Source organism: Schistocerca cancellata, chromosome 1 (assembly GCF_023864275.1).
Source record: "Schistocerca cancellata isolate TAMUIC-IGC-003103 chromosome 1, iqSchCanc2.1, whole genome shotgun sequence".
Classification (NCBI taxonomy): Eukaryota; Metazoa; Arthropoda; class Insecta; order Orthoptera; family Acrididae; genus Schistocerca; species Schistocerca cancellata.
The window spans coordinates 730194863-730217037 of NC_064626.1; the positions used below are offsets into that span (position 1 = coordinate 730194863).

The window sequence follows — 22175 nt, forward strand, 5'->3', positions numbered from 1 at the left end:
TGAACCTCTAACTTAAACACTATACGTAAAAAGCTTGTAGCCCCACCCTGTTTGCAATTGTGTATAGATTGGTGAAGCAGAACTATCCATATTGGAATCTGGCTGTTTTAGTGTATGGCATACTGCATTTTAGCAGTTTGTTTTGTTCTGACAGTCAATGTTTGGTACAAGTTCTGAGCTTCTTAGCTCTAAGGTTTTAGTTATATGTTCACCTGAAGATGTTGGTTTTAGTGCCACAAGACTGGTAGTGATCTAATAATAAAGGACTAAATACAACTGAAGTGGTTTATTAATATCCAAAATGACCACTATCAGCTGTGGTTGCCCTACCTATAATGTTTGCACCTTCTATGTAGTTTGCATGAAACAAATTTAGCTTAGTTTGCAAATACACTGGTGAGCCAAAATAATTATGACCATTGCAAGAGTGGACAACTTGGTGATATGGGCAAAAGAAACAGTAAGGAAATATCAATGGAACAGGTGCAAATGAGAAGTCATTCTAACAACAATAGAGGCTGCAAATGTGGAAATCCATTAACATAAGTGACTAATGAAGGGCAGATTGTTATAGCCTGGCCCTTAGAAATGACCATCTTGGAAACAGTGTAGCTGTTTGCATGTCTTGAGCATCTATGGCAAGAGACTGATGGTGTAACCACTTGTAAACAACAAGACATTGAACACCTATCCCTTATCACAGTAAAGTAGGATAGGTGACGAGAGTATAATACTGTTACAAGCACAAATTTTTCAGAACATATTTCCATATGGGGCTCTGCAATAGATGACCCACACATTTTCACATGCTGACCCAGTAACATCAATTACGATTGCATTGGGCACAGAATTGAGAATGGACCACAGATCAATGGAAACAAATCAGCTAGTCAATGAATTATGTTCTTTGTTATACCAGATCAACAGTTGTGTTCCGAAACACCATCCAGACGAACAGCAACACACTACAGATACAGGTGGCCAACATTATGTTATGTGAGACATTCACCTTCACTTGAATGGGTCCAGTTTTAAAAATCAAAATGACAGCTGTGTATTGTGTGAAGGTTACAGCAGACCACCTAAATCCCTTCAAGCTGTGTAACTGTCCATGTCATAAGGCCAGAATTGTGCTACAGCCATTTGAGGAGCAAGATAGTGAACTCACAGACACCTCTGTCATTAAATTTGTTCGAGCTTAATCTAATGTAACATCTGGGACATTGCTCCCTAATTTACAGAAATTTCATGACCTTCGTATAGGCATTTGGTGCAGCATACCTCCAGAAGGCTACCCCACCAAAACCACACCACATACTATCATTGCTATATTGCACAAACACTAAAGTTTTTGGTCCTGATGTTTTGGCCCCTCAGTATTTCAAATTTTCGAACAATTTAATGAACAGGTATCATTCATGTAACTACGTGCCTGACAAGCCAATTCACTACCTCTTGACAACTGCATCAGACACACCTTACAAGAAAGCACAAAATTTAAGTCAACAGATTATTAACCCTCTGCATCCATTGCAAGATTCAAATACTGGAATACTCTGATGGTGTTACTTTAATGCAGTCATTTCTACAACTCTTGCGTTCATCAGTGAAGTTTCTGCTTGGTGAAGTAATTTTTTTTTGCTAACATACAGAAACAAAGAAGGGCTGACAAAACAATCATGTCAAATTGGTTTAAGTGCATTATACTATAAACACAGGAACAAATACTGATCTGCCAACCCTGTTACCATGACTTAAGTGTCAGCATTCCTACAGCAAAGGCTACCAGAAAAGTGAACTTTATTGTTCCATGTGACAGTGTGGCTCAACAGCCTGAAAATTTAGTGAACACAGCTAACAGAATGAACTTTCACATGAACTTGAAAAGCTCAATTGTTAAATGACTGATGGGGAGAGGAAAACAAAATCTTACCCGACACTTAACTTGCAATGAAGGTGTTGAAAATGCCGTAAGTGTTAACCTCTGCTCCAGTTATTACCACACACAGAAATAATTTCAATCGCACTGAAGAATGCTCTTGTCTCAAAACCTCAGTTACTTTAAAACTTAAGAGATATTGTTTAAAGTTTAGTTTTTCACACTGAGCTGGGTAAGATCCACCATACAGTGGATATGAGTAGCCTCTTAAGGTTCATGGAGAGGGGGTGTGATGACTCTTTTCTGTCAATACAGAAAGAGTTCAAACATTTTCAGTTAACAACCACTACATACTTATGGTACAACTCACTGTTTAAAAGTCAACAGGAACAAGGTTGCAAGCATGTTAAATAGCTTTAACAGCCTTACTATACAATGTTCTGAATGGAAAGCACATTTTCCACACCTTTATTAGGAATTACCAACCCTAAGTGTCTTAGTTTTCTTAGACAACTTTCTACAAATACACAAGCTATCAATATACCTGTTACTTGTCCGAATTTTCAACATCTCTCACTTTTTCGTTTTGAACCATGCTAGTGCCAGAGACTCAAGATTTTACAAAAGCTATTTAGATTGTAAAACAAATTTCAATATTATAAACAAAAAATATTTGACAACACTTCAGAACTAATTGCCTTCATTTCCCATAATATGCAATTGTTAACAACAAAATTTTCTTAACGGTTCATCAGCCTGCACTTCAGACTCAAGGAGAAGGAGACCTGGTGGGAATCAAATTAGTTAAACAAACAGGTAATAAATTAATTTTCCATTTTAATTCTGTTGTGTATATTACAATTAAATACTCAAGTCAGCCTGAAAAATTACATAACAAATGCATCTGTTGGAATGTTTCCTTAGTTTCATATCACATTTCTAGCTGTAGTGATTTACTATAGTGTCTCTTCTGGGAATGCCATGAGCAATGGAATGAACAATGGAATGTTCAACTTGAGTGAATACTACCAAACTCTTCACACAATTTAAAGGAGTGCCTTGATTTCATCATAAAGCACAAGGACGAGAGCACCACCAGTGCCTCTGAGAATATTTGAAAAGGCACCCTTGAAGAAAGCACCACCACCCTCAGTTCTGTAGATCTTGCCCCAACAGTCCAGAGTGTTCTTGTACATCATGTCAGCCTTTGCACGTCCAGACTGCATCATCATACGTCGACGAACAGTGTCAAATGGATATGACATAATACCCGCAAATGTGGTTACAGCCTGTAAAGTAGAAAGTAAAGAAAGCACATCTTCAGAACAGCTTTACTTAAAACTTTTTAACATATTTAACAGTTCATAACATGCTCCAAAGGGCCTTTCAAAACTATTTGCACAAGGATAATCTAGTGACTTTTCACCTGTCCATTAACTTTAAAACTGTTTCATACCCACTACACATCTGATGAGTGGTTACTTATTGCATTGCCCCTGAAATTGGACTGTTCCTAATACAATTTTATGGAACATCCATTTTTAAAATGAGTAGATTATGCTTCATAGCTAACATATCAATGAAAACATATTTAACAGGGTGGGCTTTTCAGCTACAGGTACCTTTTGAATTTCTCACCACTGGAACTTTGGCTCACTGGTATAAAATAAAAGTTCCACAACAAAGAATAGTTGGCAAGGTTCTTTTTCCCCTTTAGTACTCCTACGAGAACTGCTATTCAACGAAGTGTTGCATCTTGTGTTAAGCTCAAGATGACCAACTACAGCTCCTTCTCATAATGAAGTCAAATGAGATGCATTCAATCCATACATTCCATATCCATACCACACACAGCCTTTTCTGGAAGTAACACTGTTTTAACCTTTAGGCTTACAGAAACAGCAGAATCAAATGTTTGAAATGTACTCAGATTAAATACAGCTTCTGCAATAATATATTGCATGGAATGAAGTGTGATATTTCATTTTAGAATTGGGTAATGTGATATGAAATTCCAATGAGTGTCCAAAACAAAGTGAACGTGCGTGGAAGGAGTAAAAGATTACATGTCCCAAAACATTTGTACATGTTTAGGGGGAAAAGAAAAAATTTGGTATCAAGTTACCCCAAAATGCAAAAGTTTTATCACAAAATGAATTTTTGCTCAGTGTCATTTCATGAAACATGAAAAATGTGACCTACAGAACAATTTACAAACACGAGTTTGCATAGAAATATGCAGAACACTCCGGCTTAAGTATGAAAAGTAAAAAACATAAAATAGCTTGAACTGAGCTCAATTATTTCACCAGCCAGTAGCAACAGCTCACTTCACAGAAGTAAAATTGAAGCACACCACCTTTAAAGGTAATATCACATTCTGCTACATAAAAGAATATCCTGACCTCACAAGGGCCAAAATAAACAATTTTGAAGTATCCACAGAACTGAGCATGAATCTAATAAACTAGAGACACCTTACCTTGCCTTCCTTCCACCCCCCCCTTCCCCCACAACTAAAGGCATAAGGCAGCAGCAGAGAGTGAAACAAAGAGCAGGGTAGAGATGAAGATACAAAGATGGGAAGCCGTATCCTATTAAGACTCGAGGGAAAGAAGTAAGATTCAACTACGTTCACATATGGGGCACCAGGGCAGAACTGTCTGAACCACATGTAACTGCTTAACATCTCCACCCATTACAAGCGATTTTACTGTAAAAATGTCTGCAATAATTACAAACAAACAAGGAACATTTACGAAAAAAACCTAACATTTAAAAAAATCCTTTTCTTTTAATGAAGAAGCCTTAACTGACCTACGCCAATGTTATTTACTGCGTCTTTTAACATGTTTACTACATCTGCAGCTGTACATTTCGTAAAAGTGTTAGGTTCTAATTTGTTTAAAACACACACACACACACACACACACACACACACACACACACACACACACACACACAAATTTACTTACCTGAGCGATTAAGAAGGAAATGATGAAAGGAGTGTTCTTCGGGTCTGGCAACATTCCTTTGGCTGTATCGAAGCAACCGAAGTACGCTGCTCGGTAGATAATGATTCCTTGCACGGAAACACCGAAGCCTCTATACAGACCCACGAGGCCATCGGACTTAAAGGTTTTCGCAATACAGTTTCCCAATCCTGTAAATTCTCTTTCCGCACCAGCCTTACCAATGTCGGCTGCCAACCTAGAAATTGTGCACACCATAAGCAATTGTTTCACATGACCAGACTTAAAGACTAAGGGGAGGACAGTTTTTTTTCACTGACGTTGCACAATCTACGCCAAGGCTAATAAAATGAGGTCAGTACACGAACTGTATTAAAACTTCTAGCAACAACTAATTAGAGTGCTGAAGTTACGGTACCTTGTTCGAGCGAAATCCAGTGGGTAGACAAAGCACAGAGACGTCGCACCGGCTGCTCCACCTGATGCGAGATTCCCGACAAAGTACCTCCAAAACTGTGTCTTCTTATCAACACCTCCAAGGAAAATTTGCTTATATTTGTCCTTAAATGCAAAGTTCAAGGCTTGAGTGGGAAAATACCTAATAACATTGGCTAGATTTCCTCTCCAGTAGCTGAGGAATCCTTGTTCCTTGGGAATACGGATGAAACAGTCAACCATGCCTAGAAAGAAAAAAAGAGAGGGGGAAAAAAATAGAGTATACTTTTAGATATCTTGAATGGCAACGTACACTAGTCATGTACTAACATAAGTCGTGCAAAATGGCAGTTACATTTGGCAGCACTTACCTTTGTACTGTTTATCCGCTGTAATTTGTTTGGATGCATGTTGCACTTGTAAAAGAAGCTTAACTCTTTCAATAGGAGCTACAGTAGTTTTTGAAATTGCCGCAGCCACACCACCTGCCGCAAAATCTTTCAAAAATGAAACAGGGTCGGCGAGTGACATCTTTCCGTCTTCACTGTGTGGGAGCCAACGAAGGAAGAGAGAGATCAGACACGAGTCAAATCACGAATATGGTCTTTTACGTCAGTGACTACGTTAATCAAGAGAAGCATTGAGACACGAATAAATTCAAAAGGTTATAAATATTCAGTTTCCTAAAAAGCGAGAAATACAGTTAAATTTTATTATTTCATTATTACAAGTACTTTTATTACATGCGAAATCGCGCCTTCGGATTCTGCTAATCAAATCAAGTAATCTTAGAATTATATATGTATGTACTTTTTAACAAATTGCTGTTTGTTTCTTGCGAACACAGCTTACAGTGACCTATATTGTTGCTCATTAATGAATATGTATAAAATATGTAAAACAAGGCGCATAAAATAAAGTTTCTCTTCAGTGTCCTTCGTATATCATATAAATCAATTCTGTTGCGCTGACAGTGTTCAAAGTTTGCCAAGTTTTATGCATTTCTAGTTACCACCTAGCTTGGATGCGCTTTATTATTTTTGATAGTCAATTATCAAAGTGAAGTAATTTCGGAAGCAACAGCTCAGAAGTCCGATGGAATATCTCTGTCAAAGAAGTTAGTGCAAGTGAAGAGCTGGGTAGTGGCTATCATACTCCTGACTCCAGATCGTTTATTACACACTAGTGACACTACACAGAGAGAAGTAGTGGCAATGGCAGCTGTTGGCGAGCAATTAACGCTAGCGAGAGGCAAGTTGCACTTAAGAGCAGTGGTTTCTTACTAGACACAAATTCCCCCGAAATCTTGTCAGATAATTGTATATTGTAATCATTTGCCGAAATGCTTTACATCGCAAAACTAGTGCTGAATTTCCTGTCAAGGAAAATATGCCAAGAATACATATTGTTTACAGACGTATACGCTACTAAATGTTAGAACAACCACCGCCAGACCGGATGTTTATGGGATGACAGACTACGAATTGTATTGAAGCATACCGCATACCGTAGTAGAATTCATTTGCATTTGACAAGTGGATGTTTCGGCAGAAAGTTGACAGGTGTCAACGTTGAGAAATAACAACATTGCGTTTCACAGTTTTACACACACACTACGGAAAACTCACCTGCCTCCCATTTCGGATGGAGTCTGTCACACTGGTTAACCTGCTGAAATTATCACAACTAGAAACTAACAATCAACAGAGACTCGTCGGGATGAAATAATTTCTTTTATTTGGCAAAGATACTTAATGAGTAAACATTTGCCCGAGTTGCGTTTTTCTTTTTTTGTGCAGAGATTACAACTACTGAAACAATAAGTTATTAAAAGTTGTGCCGGTTTCAGTGTAAACACAACATGGATAGAATCTGTTCTGGCACGCAAGTAACTTACCAAAAGTATCGTAAATTACGCGTTGCACGTTAGTGTGATACTTCGGCAAGTGCATTGTTTTGTGATCGAAACTTTTGGAGTTCCGTGTCATTGTTAGTTGACATCACGTAGTGGTGTATCTTGTAAAGTTCACAGAAACAACAGAGGAAAATAAAAATTACAAGTTCTCATATCTACCGTGTCAAATTTGCACTATTAAAGTTTTTAGGAAATGAGTCGCTGCAAATGTTTGCTTTGTAACATTGCACCTAGACAAGCACCAGGTAAATTCGTAATGAGTTATTTAGACTGCGAGCTAGATTTCGGCTACACTACAGACAGCCTAAACAAAATGATTCTCGTTATTTTCCATTCATTAACTTATAGACGGATACCAAATTATCTAAATGAGTCTATGTAGCCGCCATCAATATGCAAGCATTAAAAATATATATATATATATATATATATAAAACTGCTGCAAGTCAAATCCAAATTAAGTTAAAATATATATCAGTTAATTGTGATGGTCACATTGTGTGTTGTCTTTAAATGAGTTTCCAAACATTTATTTATTTTCCTCACCTTGTACAGTACTCATTACATTCACTGACAGGGCACTGAAGTGTGCATACCCTTGCCCATCTCCAGCCTGAGAACTGACATACTTGTCGTGCATGTACTGCACTGTTAACATAAAATAAGTGCAGAACTGACTAGGTAAAATTCTGGCACTTCAGCTTTGTATTTGAACACCTCTACATGGGTTTCATGGTGTCTACTTAAAAATCTAATTGCGTTTTGTGACTTAATAAATATTCTGCTACATTGAAAGGAATTGAATTTTATTCATGGAATCAAAATTGTCAGGAGTTACAAGATTAACATCTATGTTTAGTGTCAGTAGTACAATGAAATCAGTGCCCCCTTCCTCCAGTTGTGGAATTTCCATTATCGTAAGTCTCTTAATTGCTTTCAAAGTGTGCTATTGTCAAACCAAAAACATTAGTTACCGTGTGTGTTTGGGTGCGTACGTATTTTTTATTTGCTCATAGACCATTTGGTACAATAGTATTGGACATATCAGAAACATACAGAAATAATACTTACATATAAAACATTTACAGAATAGGGTTTGATAGCATGAGGATATGGCAGGAAATTGGTCATGCCGCAGTCAAAGGAATGATTCCATTATTCACCTTGGAGACAAGGATAAACGGTGGGAAACTCTAGTCAGGATGGCAGGACGGGGAAATAAACTCCAGTCGTTCTGATGAAAGTCTATTGCATTAAAACTGGGGTATGTAATTGCAAGATGAATAACAGAATACATTGTCTACATGTGAGTGCAACATGCACAATAAGTAAAAAATGAAAAAGAAATTTTGAAAATAAAAATATTCTTGGAAAAAGTGGAAACACACAAACAAATTCCAGAACACTGCATAAAAATAAAAAATGCACAGTAAGTCAATCAGTGGTGTAGGTAAAACATAAATCTTTGCTTCAAAACACCCTCAAAAATAAAACAAAACAGTTACACATCATTCAGTCTGCATGTACGAAATTAATTGCCTAAAACTTGCAGCACAAATATTTTAGAAATGGAAAGTGCTATTAACGTGTAGTTTTCACAGAATGAATTGATAGTCAGGGGCTCATATTATTAGCCATTAAACAGATTGAATTAATACTAGAAAGTGTATTTTTTGTGCAAGCATACACTTTTCTAAATGGAACAATGCCTATTCACATTAACAGACTAATAGTAGGGAAAATTAGAATGTCAGGGCAGTGTTTGTAGCAGCTGCGAGTTGTTTACGAGATACCTTAGTTTGAAAAGTTCCCACACTGACACATGTACAATACTTGGGGTAGCACACACTAAAGAACAAGTGTATGTGCCAGGTATGTGGATTGTAACTGGTAACAAGACAATTGTTCATTACGGATTGTGTTCAAAATTACCATTGGCAGCAGCAATACATGCTTTCAGTCTGGTATGGAATGACTGCTGCACACATGCTAGCATTTCAGTGGGGATGTTTCAGCATTCTGCAGTAATACATCATTTCATATCATCTGGTGTAGTTAGTATGACCTCATAGCTGCCATCTTTCAGATTTCGCCCCAGAAAAAAGTCTACAGGTGTCAAATCAGTGGAACTGGTTGGCAAAGTACAGGTCCTCTGCATCCAATCAAACAATTTAGACACAATTTGTGGAGACATGATGTAGTACTTCATGCACTATAGGCTGACTGCCATCATGTTGGTACCACAGTTCCTCCTAGTCTGCAGAGAAATGTCTTCTAGCAATAGTTTTATGAGCTGATGGTTCACTGCTTCACACCACACATTTACACTCCATGGAGCTGATGTTCCATCTAACGAAGCCGACAGGAATTGTCAACAGACTGCATATTTCAGCGCTTCACCTTCCCATGATGGGTAAATGTGGTTTCATCACTAAACAAGATACATGATTCATCTGGAATATCCTGTCTCAATACCTGTGTACATAAGTTAAGATGATTCTAATGTGTGGATCAACAACAGCAACAGCAATAACATTGATTTCTCTCTCTTCTGTTGTCACTTGTTTCCTTGTGTTATGTTGTGCAGGTGTTTACCACTTTCACATAACTAGTTAAAGAGGTTGGTAAATAATTGCTGAGATGGCTGAACTCTATTGGAATATCTTGCTGCTTACATGGTACAAGAACAAACTGCATTCTTCCCACACTGTTCATGCACCACGAGCAAAAAAAACACACACACACACACACACACACACACACACACACACACACACACACACACACACACACACACACACATTAGCAATTTGTCAATTCACAGTGCACTCAAGGAACACACAAGCACACTGTAAGCAAACATAACATCATACTTAGCAACCGAGCAGGTTGAATGGCATAATAAGTATCAGTGTGGTAACTTTTCACAATACAATATCTCGTGAAAGACTTGTGCTAGAATCCTGCTACAAACACTGCTAACATTCCAATTTACCCTAGTTTGTTTGTTAATGTCAACAGGCATTTTTCCATTTAAAAAGTGTGTGTTTGCACAAAAAATACACTTAATTGCAATCTGTCGATTGACTAACAATTCATATCATAGAAATCTGAGACTTGAAAAGATCTCTAACCATATAGTTTCATCTGACATTATATAACTCCGTTAAAAGATTTAAAGCACAAGCACATGAAAACCTGCTTACATTATAACCATCAAAATTAGGTTAGCGCCAGATCCTTTCTCAGCAGAAGTGTGTCGCAATGCATCTGAAACAGAGGAAACAGAAGACCAACAGCAGAAACAATGTTTACAAAGATAAACAGAACACCGATGGTATATCAGTTAAGAGTCATAAGAACCCAACAGTGAATGAGGACTAGTAATCCTATAACATAACATATTCATTTACACTATCGTCTATAATCCACTCTGAACTACCTTTTGACATCAATTGTCTCACAAGGTCGCCACTGAACAGCTTTTGAAACAAGTTTTGTGGACATAGTTTAATGTATTATAGTTTGTATTTCTTATCTTTTATCTATATTTTTGTACATCTTTAGACTGAAATCTGTAGTGTTGATTCTGTAAATAAGTAATAAGCATATGTAAATGATTAAGTTACCTTGCAGACAATATTAGTAGTCTTGTCAATACTTTTTGCAAATGATGCAGTTATGTGCAGTGACGAACTATCAGAACAAAACTGTGGAAATGTTCAATTGCATCTTGATAAGATGTCAAAGTTGTATAAAGATTGTCAGCTTACTTTAAATATTCAGAAACATGCAATTGTGTGTGTCACAGAATGAAAAGAATTAGTAACCTATATAGTTGGAATTGGTCAATGCATACAAATGCCTGTAATTATTTCCATGATTGTGTATAGAACTATTAGTGGAGTACTTAGTAATGCTTTCCTTGATATGCATGACAGGTTGGTAGATGAAGTCATTTGGTGCAGTAATTATATCCAATTTTTTAAACAGTTCTTTACAACAAGCCTGTCTCCTGCTTATAGTTATTCTTATGGCCCTTTTCCTCATTTTAAAAATTACATCCATGTTTTATGGCTTCAGTCACCAGAATAGAACCCTGCAGCTAAGGACTAAATGTTATTTATTTATTTACTCATAAAGTCCGTAGGATCAAATTGAGGAGCAAATCTCCAAGCACATGGAACATGTCAGTACATGAAATCACAACATAAACGTAATAACAGATAAAAATAAATGTTCATGAACCTTAAAAAAGTCAGTCCATAAGTTTAAGTAAACGCTATTAGCAATACAATAAAAATCAGCTTCATTTTTCAAGGAACTCCTCGACAGAATAGGAGGAGTGACCCATGTGGAAACTCTTCAGTTTCGATTTGAAGCCTGTGGATTACTGCTAAGATTTTTGAATTCGAGTGGCAACTTATTGAAAATGGGTGCAGCAGTATACTGCATGCCTTTTTGCACAAGAGTTAAGGAAGTCCGATCCAAATGCAAGTTTGATTTCTGCTGAGTATTAACAGAGTGAAACCTGCTTATTCTTGGGAATAAACTAATACTGATAACAAGAAACGACAATAAGGAATATACGTATTGAGAGGCCAATGTCAAAATACCTCGACTCGTGAACAGAGCTCGACAAGAGGTTCATGAACTTACACCACTTATTGCCCAAACCACCCGTTTCTGAGCCAAAAATATCCTTTTTAGAATGGGAAGAGTTACCCCAAAATATAATACCATATGATAATAGTGAATGAAAATAAGCAAAGTAGACTAATTTTCGTGTCGAATGATCACTCACTGTGTAAGAATAGTATTTCGCCACAAGACATTGGCTGTTACAAACAAATTATGTAATCCTAAGAGCAAAACATGTAGCTGACATTCTGTTTGCCAGAATCTTTGAGTCTTCATTGTGTGTAAATGGACAATCAATATTCATCCTTAAAAATCTTGTGCTTGTTACACCATCTATAAAGTTATCAGCTGTGCTTAATGTGACAGATTGTGTTCCGTCTTTATGTTGAAGAGCATACTCTTCATTTTCTGTAAGTTCAGTGTTGATTTACTACATACTGTCCAGTCAAAAATATCCTTGAGAGTTTCATTTCTGTTAGGAGTTCTGGTGTATTATCAGTGACTTTGATATTGCTGTCATCAGCAAAGAGAACTTTTTCTCCCTGACTTATACTGCCTGGAAAGTCATTGATATATGTTAAGAACAGAACTGGACACAATGAACAACTGTGAGGAACACCTGTGTTCTGTGTTTCTTGTCTGACACTTGTTTTACTGACCCTTTATCATCAGCAGGTATGTGACATATATATATATCATCTGCACCCTGTTTTCTGGGAAGAGAAACTACTTGTCTGCTGTTCCTCATTCACATTGTACTTCTAGCTTGTTTAGCAGCACATATGTACATGTGTTGTTTGTTCTTTTGGACATGTCTAAAAGAACAGGTATCTTTTTTGTAGTTCTGCAGCCATATATTTAGAATCAAGTAGAAATTTACAGATCTCAGCTGCATTGGTGCATTGCATTAAATGCAACAGCGACATGTGAAAATTTGTGCCGGACCAGGAGTCAAACCCATATGCTCTTCCTCTAGAAGGTTGCCTTAACAGCCTCAGCCATCTGAGCACGCTTCCCATTCACCCCAAATTCCCACAAGCCGCACACTATTTACAGTGTAATGTCCTCCACCCATTATCTCCTATTTCCTTGAACCTACTCAGCTAAGCCCCGTAAGAATCTAAATGATTGAGTGCATTGCTGAAGTCTGGCATTTACAGTTTTTCATGGGATTAGTTCAGTGGTTGACGTTACTAACACAAAAACATTAGCAAAGTAAAATCTACCAAATTTACAGGGCTGCCACAGGACTAGTGCATTTTTCGAAGAATGTTCTTGTTATCACCTTCAAACATATTTGTAATTTGAAAATATCAGACCACAGTGGGAAAATAGGGGTTTCAATCTTCAGATGTAAATGTAACTATAGAATGTGCAAGATATCGTGTAAAGAACAGACTGTCACGATATTTATTGGTTTCACCATTTCACAACCAGACTGTCATTCTTCAACCTAACTTAGGTCTTGGGGCTATGCTGAAGTGCAGTCGGGTCAGCTGTACATACTGATACTGGATGGTGGCTTCATCCCATAATGTGGTGGTGGTGATGCATGTGTTACCATATATGCTCAGACAGAGAGGGGGGGCAGTGACAGTTTATTTTGCATCTATATTAGCGTTTGGAACATAGGTTGTGGTGACAGACCGATATGTGATGTAGTCCAAAACATACATTAGTTCACAGTTTGGCTGTGAATTGGTCATGCTATAATATAATAAAATAATGGACTAGATGATAATAAAATGCATGGCTTTTTAAAATGTATTGAATTAATGAGATTAATTTTTCGGTATGAATGACGAGCACAATAAGCTGAGCTATGCCCGGAAATAAGTTCGTATTAGTTCATATTATTTTGCAGGGCGAAGTAGTTTCTTTCTCCGCTGTAGATTTGTGCTTACCATTCTTTATAATGCTACGTTTGGTCACCGTGTTCACATTTGAAGTCTTGACCGTGTTCCCATTAAGCTTATCGGATCTTCGTAATTTTCCAAAGTACACAGGTGGGCTTCAGTACTTGTAATTATTGTACTATTTGAAATAACAACTCACATGACCTTTCTGTTAATAAAACAACACTGTATTTTTCTAAACGGTGCACATATGAAATACATACTCCTCACTTATTCATAGCGACCCCAAAATGGCGGTCTACAATTACTCGCTAAAAATGGCGTGTTTCTCGCTCGTTCACTAGCTGAGCGCGAATCCTTCCTTCCTCCTACTGGTACCAGAAAAAATCCTCTGTTTTTTAACAACTGAAAGTCAAAAAAATACATGGCGGTAGGCGTAGGCTCTATGATGGGCTACCGCTTCATCTTCTCTCTTTGCCTTCAAAGAAGATGAAAACATAAAGGAAATGCAAAAGGTTTATCACAATGCCAGCAAATGTGAATATGAAAGCCCAAATCTGGTGACATACTAATCTGTAGAACACCCCAAGGTCTGGGTTATGTTGTAAGAATGGTGAAGAGGTATCATATGCTTCAGTTAATCTTTTAAGTCTGCCACTGCAACCTCAGAAACAAAAAAATAAAAATAAAAAAAAGAAACAAGAAAAAAGAAAAACTATACAACACAATCCAGAACATGGTTCCTCTCAATGGATCGCCATCTCCACTAGAGCTGTGTAGGTATAGCAAAAAACACAATCAGAGCCTTCACTGGAAGAAATAGATGACGTACTGTTGTTGTTGTGGTCTCCACGCTGCCCTCCAGTACTAAATTGGTGATCCCTTGATGCCTCAGAACATGTCCTACCAACCGGTCCCTTCTTCTAGTCAAGTTGTGCCACAAACTCCTCTTCTCCCCAATTCTATTCAATACCTCCTCATTAGCTATGTGATCTACCCATTTAATCTTCAGCATTCTTCTGTAGCACCACATTTCGAAGGCTTCTATTCTCTTCTTGTCTAAACTATTTATCGTCCATGTTTCACTTCCATACATGGCTACACTCCATACAAATACACTCCTGGAAATGGAAAAAAGAACACATTGACACCGGTGTGTCAGACCCACCATACTTGCTCCGGACACTGCGAGAGGGCTGTACAAGCAATGATCACACGCACGGCACAGCGGACACACCAGGAACCGCGGTGTTGGCCGTCGAATGGCGCTAGCTGCGCAGCATTTGTGCACCGCCGCCGTCAGTGTCAGCCAGTTTGCCGTGGCATACGGAGCTCCATCGCAGTCTTTAACACTGGTAGCATGCCGCGACAGCGTGGACGTGAACCGTATGTGCAGTTGACGGACTTTGAGCGAGGGCGTATAGTGGGCATGCGGGAGGCCGGGTGGACGTACCGCCGAATTGCTCAACACGTGGGGCGTGAGGTCTCCACAGTACATCGATGTTGTCGCCAGTGGTCGGCGGAAGGTGCACGTGCCCGTCGACCTGGGACCGGACCGCAGCGACGCACGGATGCACGCCAAGACCGTAGGATCCTACGCAGTGCCATAGGGGACCGCACCGCCACTTCCCAGCAAATTAGGGACACTGTTGCTCCTGGGGTATCGGCGAGGACCATTCGCAACCGTCTCCATGAAGCTGGGCTACGGTCCCGCACACCGTTAGGCCGTCTTCCGCTCACACCCCAACATCGTGCAGCCCACCTCCAGTGGTGTCGCGACAGGCGTGAATGGAGGGACGAATGGAGACGTGTCGTCCTCAGCGATGAGAGTCGCTTCTGCCTTGGTGCCAATGATGGTCGTATGCGTGTTTGGCGCCGTGCAGGTGAGCGCCACAATCAGGACTGCATACGACCGAGGCACACAGGGCCAACACCCGGCATCATGGTGTGGGGAGCGATCTCCTACACTGGCCGTACACCACTGGTGATCGTCGAGGGGACACTGAATAGTGCACGGTACATCCAAACCGTCATCGAACCCATCGTTCTACCATTCCTAGACCGGCAAGGGAACTTGCTGTTCCAACAGGACAATGCACGTCCGCATGTATCCCGTGCCACCCAACGTGCTCTAGAAGGTGTAAGTCAACTACCCTGGCCAGCAAGATCTCCGGATCTGTCCCCCATTGAGCATGTTTGGGACTGGATGAAGCGTCGTCTCACGCGGTCTGCACGTCCAGCACGAACGCTGGTCCAACTGAGGCGCCAGGTGGAAATGGCATGGCAAGCCGTTCCACAGGACTACATCCAGCATCTCTACGATCGTCTCCATGGGAGAATAGCAGCCTGCATTGCTGCGAAAGGTGGATATACACTGTACTAGTGCCGACATTGTGCATGCTCTGTTGCCTGTGTCTATGTGCCTGTGGTTCTGTCAGTGTGATCATGTGATGTATCTGACCCCAGGAATGTGTCAATAAAGTTTCCCCTTCCTGGGACAATGAATTCACGGTGTTCTTATTTCAATTTCCAGGAGTGTACTTTCAGAAACAACTTCCTGACACTTAAATCAATACTCGATGTTAACAAATTTCTCTTCTTCAGAAACACTTTTCTTGCCGTAGCCAGTCTACATTTTATATCCTCTCTACTTCGACCATCATCTGTTTGCTCCCCAAATAGCAAAACTCCTTTACTACTTTAAGTGTCTCATTTCCTAATCTTATTCCCGCAGCATCACCTGACTTAATTCGACTACATTCCATTATCCTCGTTTTGCTTTTGTTGATGTTCATCTTATTCCCTCATTTCAAGACTCTGTCCATACCGTTCAATTGCTCTTCCAAGTCCTTTGCTGTCTCTGACAGAATTACAATGTCATCGGCAAACCTCAAAGTTTTTATTTCTTCTCCATGGATTTTTAATACCTACTCCGAACTTTTCTTTTGTTTCCATTACTGCTTGCTCAATATACAGATTGAATAGCATTGAGGAGAGGCTACAACCCTGTCTCACTCCCTTCCCAACCACTGCTTCCCTTTCATGTCCCTTGACTCTTATAACTGCCATCTGCTTTCTGTACAAAGTATTTCAGTCAACATTGTCAAAAGCTTTCTCTAAGTCTACAAATGCTAGAAACGTAGGTTTGCCTTTCCTTAATCTATCTTCTAAGGTAAGTTGTAGGGTCAGTATTGCCTCACGTGTTTCAACATTTCTACAGAATCCAAACTGATCTTCCCCGGTTGGCTTCTACCAGTTTTTCCACTCGTCTGTAAAGAATTCGTGTTAGTATTTTGCAGCTGTGACTTATTAAACTGATAGGTCAGTAATTTTCACATCTGTCAACACCAGCTTTCTTTGGGATTGGAATTATTATATTCTTCTTGAAGTCTGATGGTATTTCGCCTGTCTCATACATCTTGCTCACCAGATGGTAGAGTTTTGTCAGGACTGGCTCTCCCAAGGCTGTCAGTAGTTCTAATGGAATGTTGTCTACTCCCGGGGCCTTGTTTCGACTTAGGTCTTTGAGTGTTCTGTCAAACTCTTCACGCAGTATCATATCTCTCATTTCATCTTCATCTACCTCCTCTTCCATTTCCATAATATAGACCCTCTATATACTCCTTCCACCTTTCTGCTTTCTTTGCTTAGAACTGGGTTTCCATCTGAGCTCTTGATATTTATGCAAGTGGTTCTCTTTTCTCCAAGGGTCTCTTTAATTTTCCCGTAAGCAGTATCTATCTTACCCCTCATGAGATAAGCCTCTACATCCTTACATTTGTCCTCTAGCCATCCCTGCTTAGCCATTTTGCACTTCCTGTCGATCTTATTTTTGAGACGTTTGTATTCCTTTTTGCCTGCTTCACTTGCTGCATTTTTGTATTTTCTCCTTTCATCAATTAAATTCATTATCTCTTCTGTTACCCAAGGATTTCTACTAGCCCTCGTCTTTTTACCTACTTGATCCTCTGCTGCCTTCACTATTTCATTCCTCAAAGCTACCCATTCTTCTTCTACTGTATTTCTTTCCCCCATTCCTGTCAATTGTTCCCTTATGCTCTCCCTGAAACTCTGTACAACCTCTGGTTCTTTCAGTTAACCAGGTCCCATCTCCTTAAATTCCCACCTTTTTGCAGTTTCTTCAGTTTTAATCTACAGTTCATAACCATTAGATTGTGGTCAGAGTCCACATCTGCCCCTGGAAAGTCTTACAATTTAAAATCTGGTTTCTATATCTCTGTCTTACCATTATATAATCTATCTGAAACCTTTTATTATCTCCAGGATTCTTCCATGTATTCAACCTTCTTTCATGATTCTTGAACTAAGTGTTAGCTATGATTAAGTTATGCTCTGTGCAAAATTCTACCAGGCGGCTTCCTCTTTCATTTCTTAGCCCCAATCCATATTCACCTACTACGTTTCCTTCTCTTCCTTTTCCTACTGTCGAATTCCAGTCACCTATGACTATTAAATTTTCGTCTCTCTTCACTACCTGAATAATTTCTTTTAACTCGTCATACATTTCATCAATTTCCTCATCATCTGCAGAGCTAGTTGGCATATAAACTTGTACTACTGTAGTAAGCGTGGGCTTCGTGTCAATCTTGGCCACAATAATGCGTTCACTATGCTATTTGTAGTAGCTTACCCGCGCTCCTATTTTTTTATTCATTATTAAACCTACTCCTGCATTACCCGTATTTGATTTTGTGTTTATAACCCTGTATTCACCTGACCAAAAGTCTTGTTCCTCCTGCCACAGAACTTCACTAATTCCCACTATATCTAACTTTAACCTATCCATTTCCCTTTTTAAATTTTCTAACCTACCTGCCCGATTAAGGGATCTGACATTCCACACTCCGATCCGTAGAACGCCATTTTTCTTTCTCCTGATAATGATGTCCTCTTGAGTAGTCCCTGCCCGGAGATCCGAATGGGGGACTATTTTACCTCCGGAATATTTTACCCAAGAGGACGCCATCATCATTTAATCATACAGTGAAGCTGCATGCCCTCGGGAAAAATTATGGCTGTAGTTTCCCCTTGCTTTCAGCTGTTCACAGTACCAAAACAGCAAGGCCTTTTTGGTTAGTGTTACAGGGCCAGATCAGTCAATCATCCAGACTGTCGTCCCTGCAACTACTGAAAAGCCTGCTGCCCCTCTTCAGGAACCACACGTTTGTCTTTACGTACTGTAAGCAAAGCATATTACTATACTCTGACTGAAACATGCAAACAAAACATCCCAGACACTAATCTGTGTAAAATAAGATGACAGCATGTCTGTGCACATAAATACAGGCACAGGAATGGGTCACTCTGTTAAATACATTACCAGCCATTATACATTTGCACCAGAATAACGGTTGTTTCTGGACTACTTTAAAAATTTCAGCCTACAGTAGCATATTTATTCTGCATGTTTTTTTAATGTTATTTATCTGTCTTTTATTAGATTATCTTTGTAATGTTTTCTTATTTATTGGGATCCAGTAAATAATTTCCTTAGCTCACTTGCCATCAGTTGCCTGTCTACATGTCCCACCCACCTTAACTTCTTAATCATGACACTCATGTTAACATCTACTGCTCTATTCTTTTATAGCGAAGCAATGCCTCACTGCTGTATGCGAAAACTGGTGATATGTGTATAGTAAACTTACTTTTTTTAATATGTTAGAAGCTAGGTTGTGGAAACTGTATTTAGCTTTCCAGATTCATTCTAGGTCATTTTTACTCTTACGTATTTCTTTCTTTTGCTGTCCCTCTCTCACTGTCATAAATACATAAAACTAATTAACTGTTTCTAAGATTGAACAGTCAAGTTAATTTTTTTTGGTGATGTGTTAACGTCATTATAGGTCATATTCTAATTTTCTGGCTTGCTTTCATACTTGCTCCGATAAGTTCTTCCATTAGGTATTTAAGTGTACCTTCACTAGCGACGAGCAATACAATGTCAGTCTCTTGCAGTGTCAGGCACTGAAGTTCGATGAGCATCTTCGTAATGCTCTCTTGCTTATCAAATGAACCTGTGATGTGATGCACAATTATTTGTGGGTTGTCTCTCTATCGCCTGTGTTAATCTCATCTGGTAATATTTCCAGACTTACCAATATGACATGGGTTTTGTAGGCCATTTCTTTCATGATGATTTACATTTCAATACAGTTCTTCCAATAAATTTCCATATGACATCCAATTTTCTTGTAAAGAGTTATGTGTGAACATTTAATACGAAGTCTGTTCAAAAAATTCTGGAACTTTGTCCACAAATCTTTCTTGTGCTTACCTTTTACTTATTGTGCATGGTCTCCTTTGAAATTCTCTACTCCACAATTGATACACCACTCCTAATGCTGTTTTCACTTCCAGAAGCAGTCTTGGTATGCTTCTTACTGGACCATGTGAAATGCCATCTGTGAATTTTCTTTTATCTTGTCTGTCGTTGCAAATCTTCATCCTTTCAACAGGGTTTTCAACTCTGGAAATTAAAGAAGTCCACAGGGGCCAGGTCTGTCTCATTATGCAAGAACCTTGAATTGTCTCGGCACTTGTCAGGATGTTGGTTTCTCACAGGCGTCGCAATACATTCCTGTAATACTATCAATTTAAAGAGTGTCTATGTGGCACAAATTTTCAAAATCAAAGAAAACTATCAGCATGGCTTTCTTTGGTCTTTGAGAACCTTTTCTGACCTACTGTGAAGATTAAACCTTGGTCTCAACATCATAACCATACACCCTTGTCTCATCACTAGTTAAGATTCTGTTAAGGAACATCTCATTATCATTTGCTCTATCCAAATCTCTTCTCTGATTGTGAGACAAAGGTCTCTCTGGTGTTGACTCATGAGCCGTGGGACAAACTCGGTGGCACTACGATGCATTCTAAGATGCTGTGTCAGGATGTTGTGATATCATTCAGTTAAAATGTTACATTCTTCTGAAATATCTTGGACAGTCAATCTCCGATTGGCATGCACAATTTCATTAGCGTTCCTGACAAAAGTATTGTTGGTAGACGTGGAAGGGCATCCTCAATGAGGGCCATCTTTAACTTCTGTCCGGCCATTTTTAAACCGTATGATCCATTTGTAATACCGAGTACGGCATAAGCACTCATCACTATAGGCTTCCTGTATTATTTGGTGTGTGCCTGTGAACGTTTTCTTGGGTTTCATGCAAAATTTAATGCAGACACTTTGCTCCTGTAACTCTGCCATCTCTAAATTCGCAAACTGTGCGACAAAACGTTTTACTCAATACAGCACCGACCGGTAACTAACAGGCATACAACAATGAAACTTCCAGCAGTTACACATTAAACAAAGGCACATGCAGGGATGCCAACCACATTTCACTCGAACACTCCATTGGCGCGAAGTTGCAAATGTTCTGGAATTTTTTCAACAGACCTCATATTAAGTTGCTATGTGTCTCTACCTGTGGATATTTTGCTTTTATTGTCTCCAGTAATTCATAACCAATAGTGTCATCAAACAGTAATTTATCTCTCCATCCATGAATGTGCAGTGTGTTACATTTATTTACATTGAGGGTCAAATGCTAGTGTCTGCTCCGATTGCCAGTCCTGTACCGGTCTTTATGACTTTCGTGTATGTAACAACAAAATAACCTCACAGACCTTGTGACACTGTACCCTAAATAATTTGGAATAGCCTAGAACACTGTCTTAGGGTCCTGGAGTTATTTTATGTCTATTTCTTTGCTTAGGATGTCCTGTTTCCAGACACTAATATGGTCCATTACTCTGTAAGCTCATATTTTGTCAACTAAACAACAGTGCATAACTGTATTGAACACTTTCCAGAAGTCGATGAACACAGCCTTCACCTAGGCACTCGTTCATTGCCCAAGGTTCTCTGGATCTCACAGACAGAGTGAGCCAAGTTTCACATGATATATTTTCTGTGGAATCCATCTTGATACCTATTGTTCTCTGAAAAGTCGTAATATGTGAGCATAAAATGTTTAATAATCGTACAGTGCAAATGGAGAGTTGCAGTCATTTAAACGAAACAGAATGCAACAGCTCTTTGCACATACTTATATAATGTGACCACTGTGGCCTTCGATACCAGACTACTGCAATACACATCTACATCTACATCTACATCTATACTCCGCGAGCCACCTTACGGTGTGTGGCGGAGGGTACTTATTGTACCACTATCTGGTCCCCCCCTTCCCTGTTCCATTCACGAATTGTGCGTGGGAAGAACGACTGCTTGTAAGTCTCCGTGTTTGCTCTAATTTCTCGGATCTTTTCGTTGTGATCATTACGCGAGATATATGTGGGCGGTAGTAATATGTTGCCCATCTCTTCCCGGAATGTGCTCTCTCGTAATTTCGATAATAAACCTCTCCGTATTGCGTAACGCCTTTCTTGAAGTGTCCGCCACTGGAGCTTGTTCAGCATCTCCGTAACGCTCTCGCGCTGACTAAATG

The 22175-nt window shown here is 39.2% G+C and overlaps 2 protein-coding genes across 2 annotated transcripts in view; one reads left to right on the forward strand and one right to left on the reverse strand.

The window, feature by feature from the left end:
- Nucleotides 1-2696: 2696 nt before the first annotated feature.
- On the reverse strand, nucleotides 2697-5860 carry LOC126185207 (ADP,ATP carrier protein-like). Its single transcript, XM_049928092.1, has 4 exons — nucleotides 5658-5860; nucleotides 5270-5531; nucleotides 4855-5089; nucleotides 2697-3168 (listed from the first exon to the last, which is right to left on the reverse strand). The coding sequence occupies exons 1-4, from the start codon at nucleotides 5815-5817 to the stop codon at nucleotides 2926-2928; spliced, it is 900 nt and encodes a 299-aa protein (XP_049784049.1). The 5' UTR covers nucleotides 5818-5860; the 3' UTR covers nucleotides 2697-2925.
- Nucleotides 5861-6385: 525 nt separating this feature from the next.
- LOC126185217 (protein lin-7 homolog C) overlaps nucleotides 6386-22175 on the forward strand; it is a 59023-nt gene continuing 43233 nt past the window's right edge. The window contains exon 1 of the mRNA XM_049928100.1: nucleotides 6386-6537. Coding sequence (XP_049784057.1) covers nucleotides 6501-6537 — 37 coding nt within the window. The 5' untranslated portion in view covers nucleotides 6386-6500. The remainder of the gene's footprint in view (nucleotides 6538-22175) is intronic.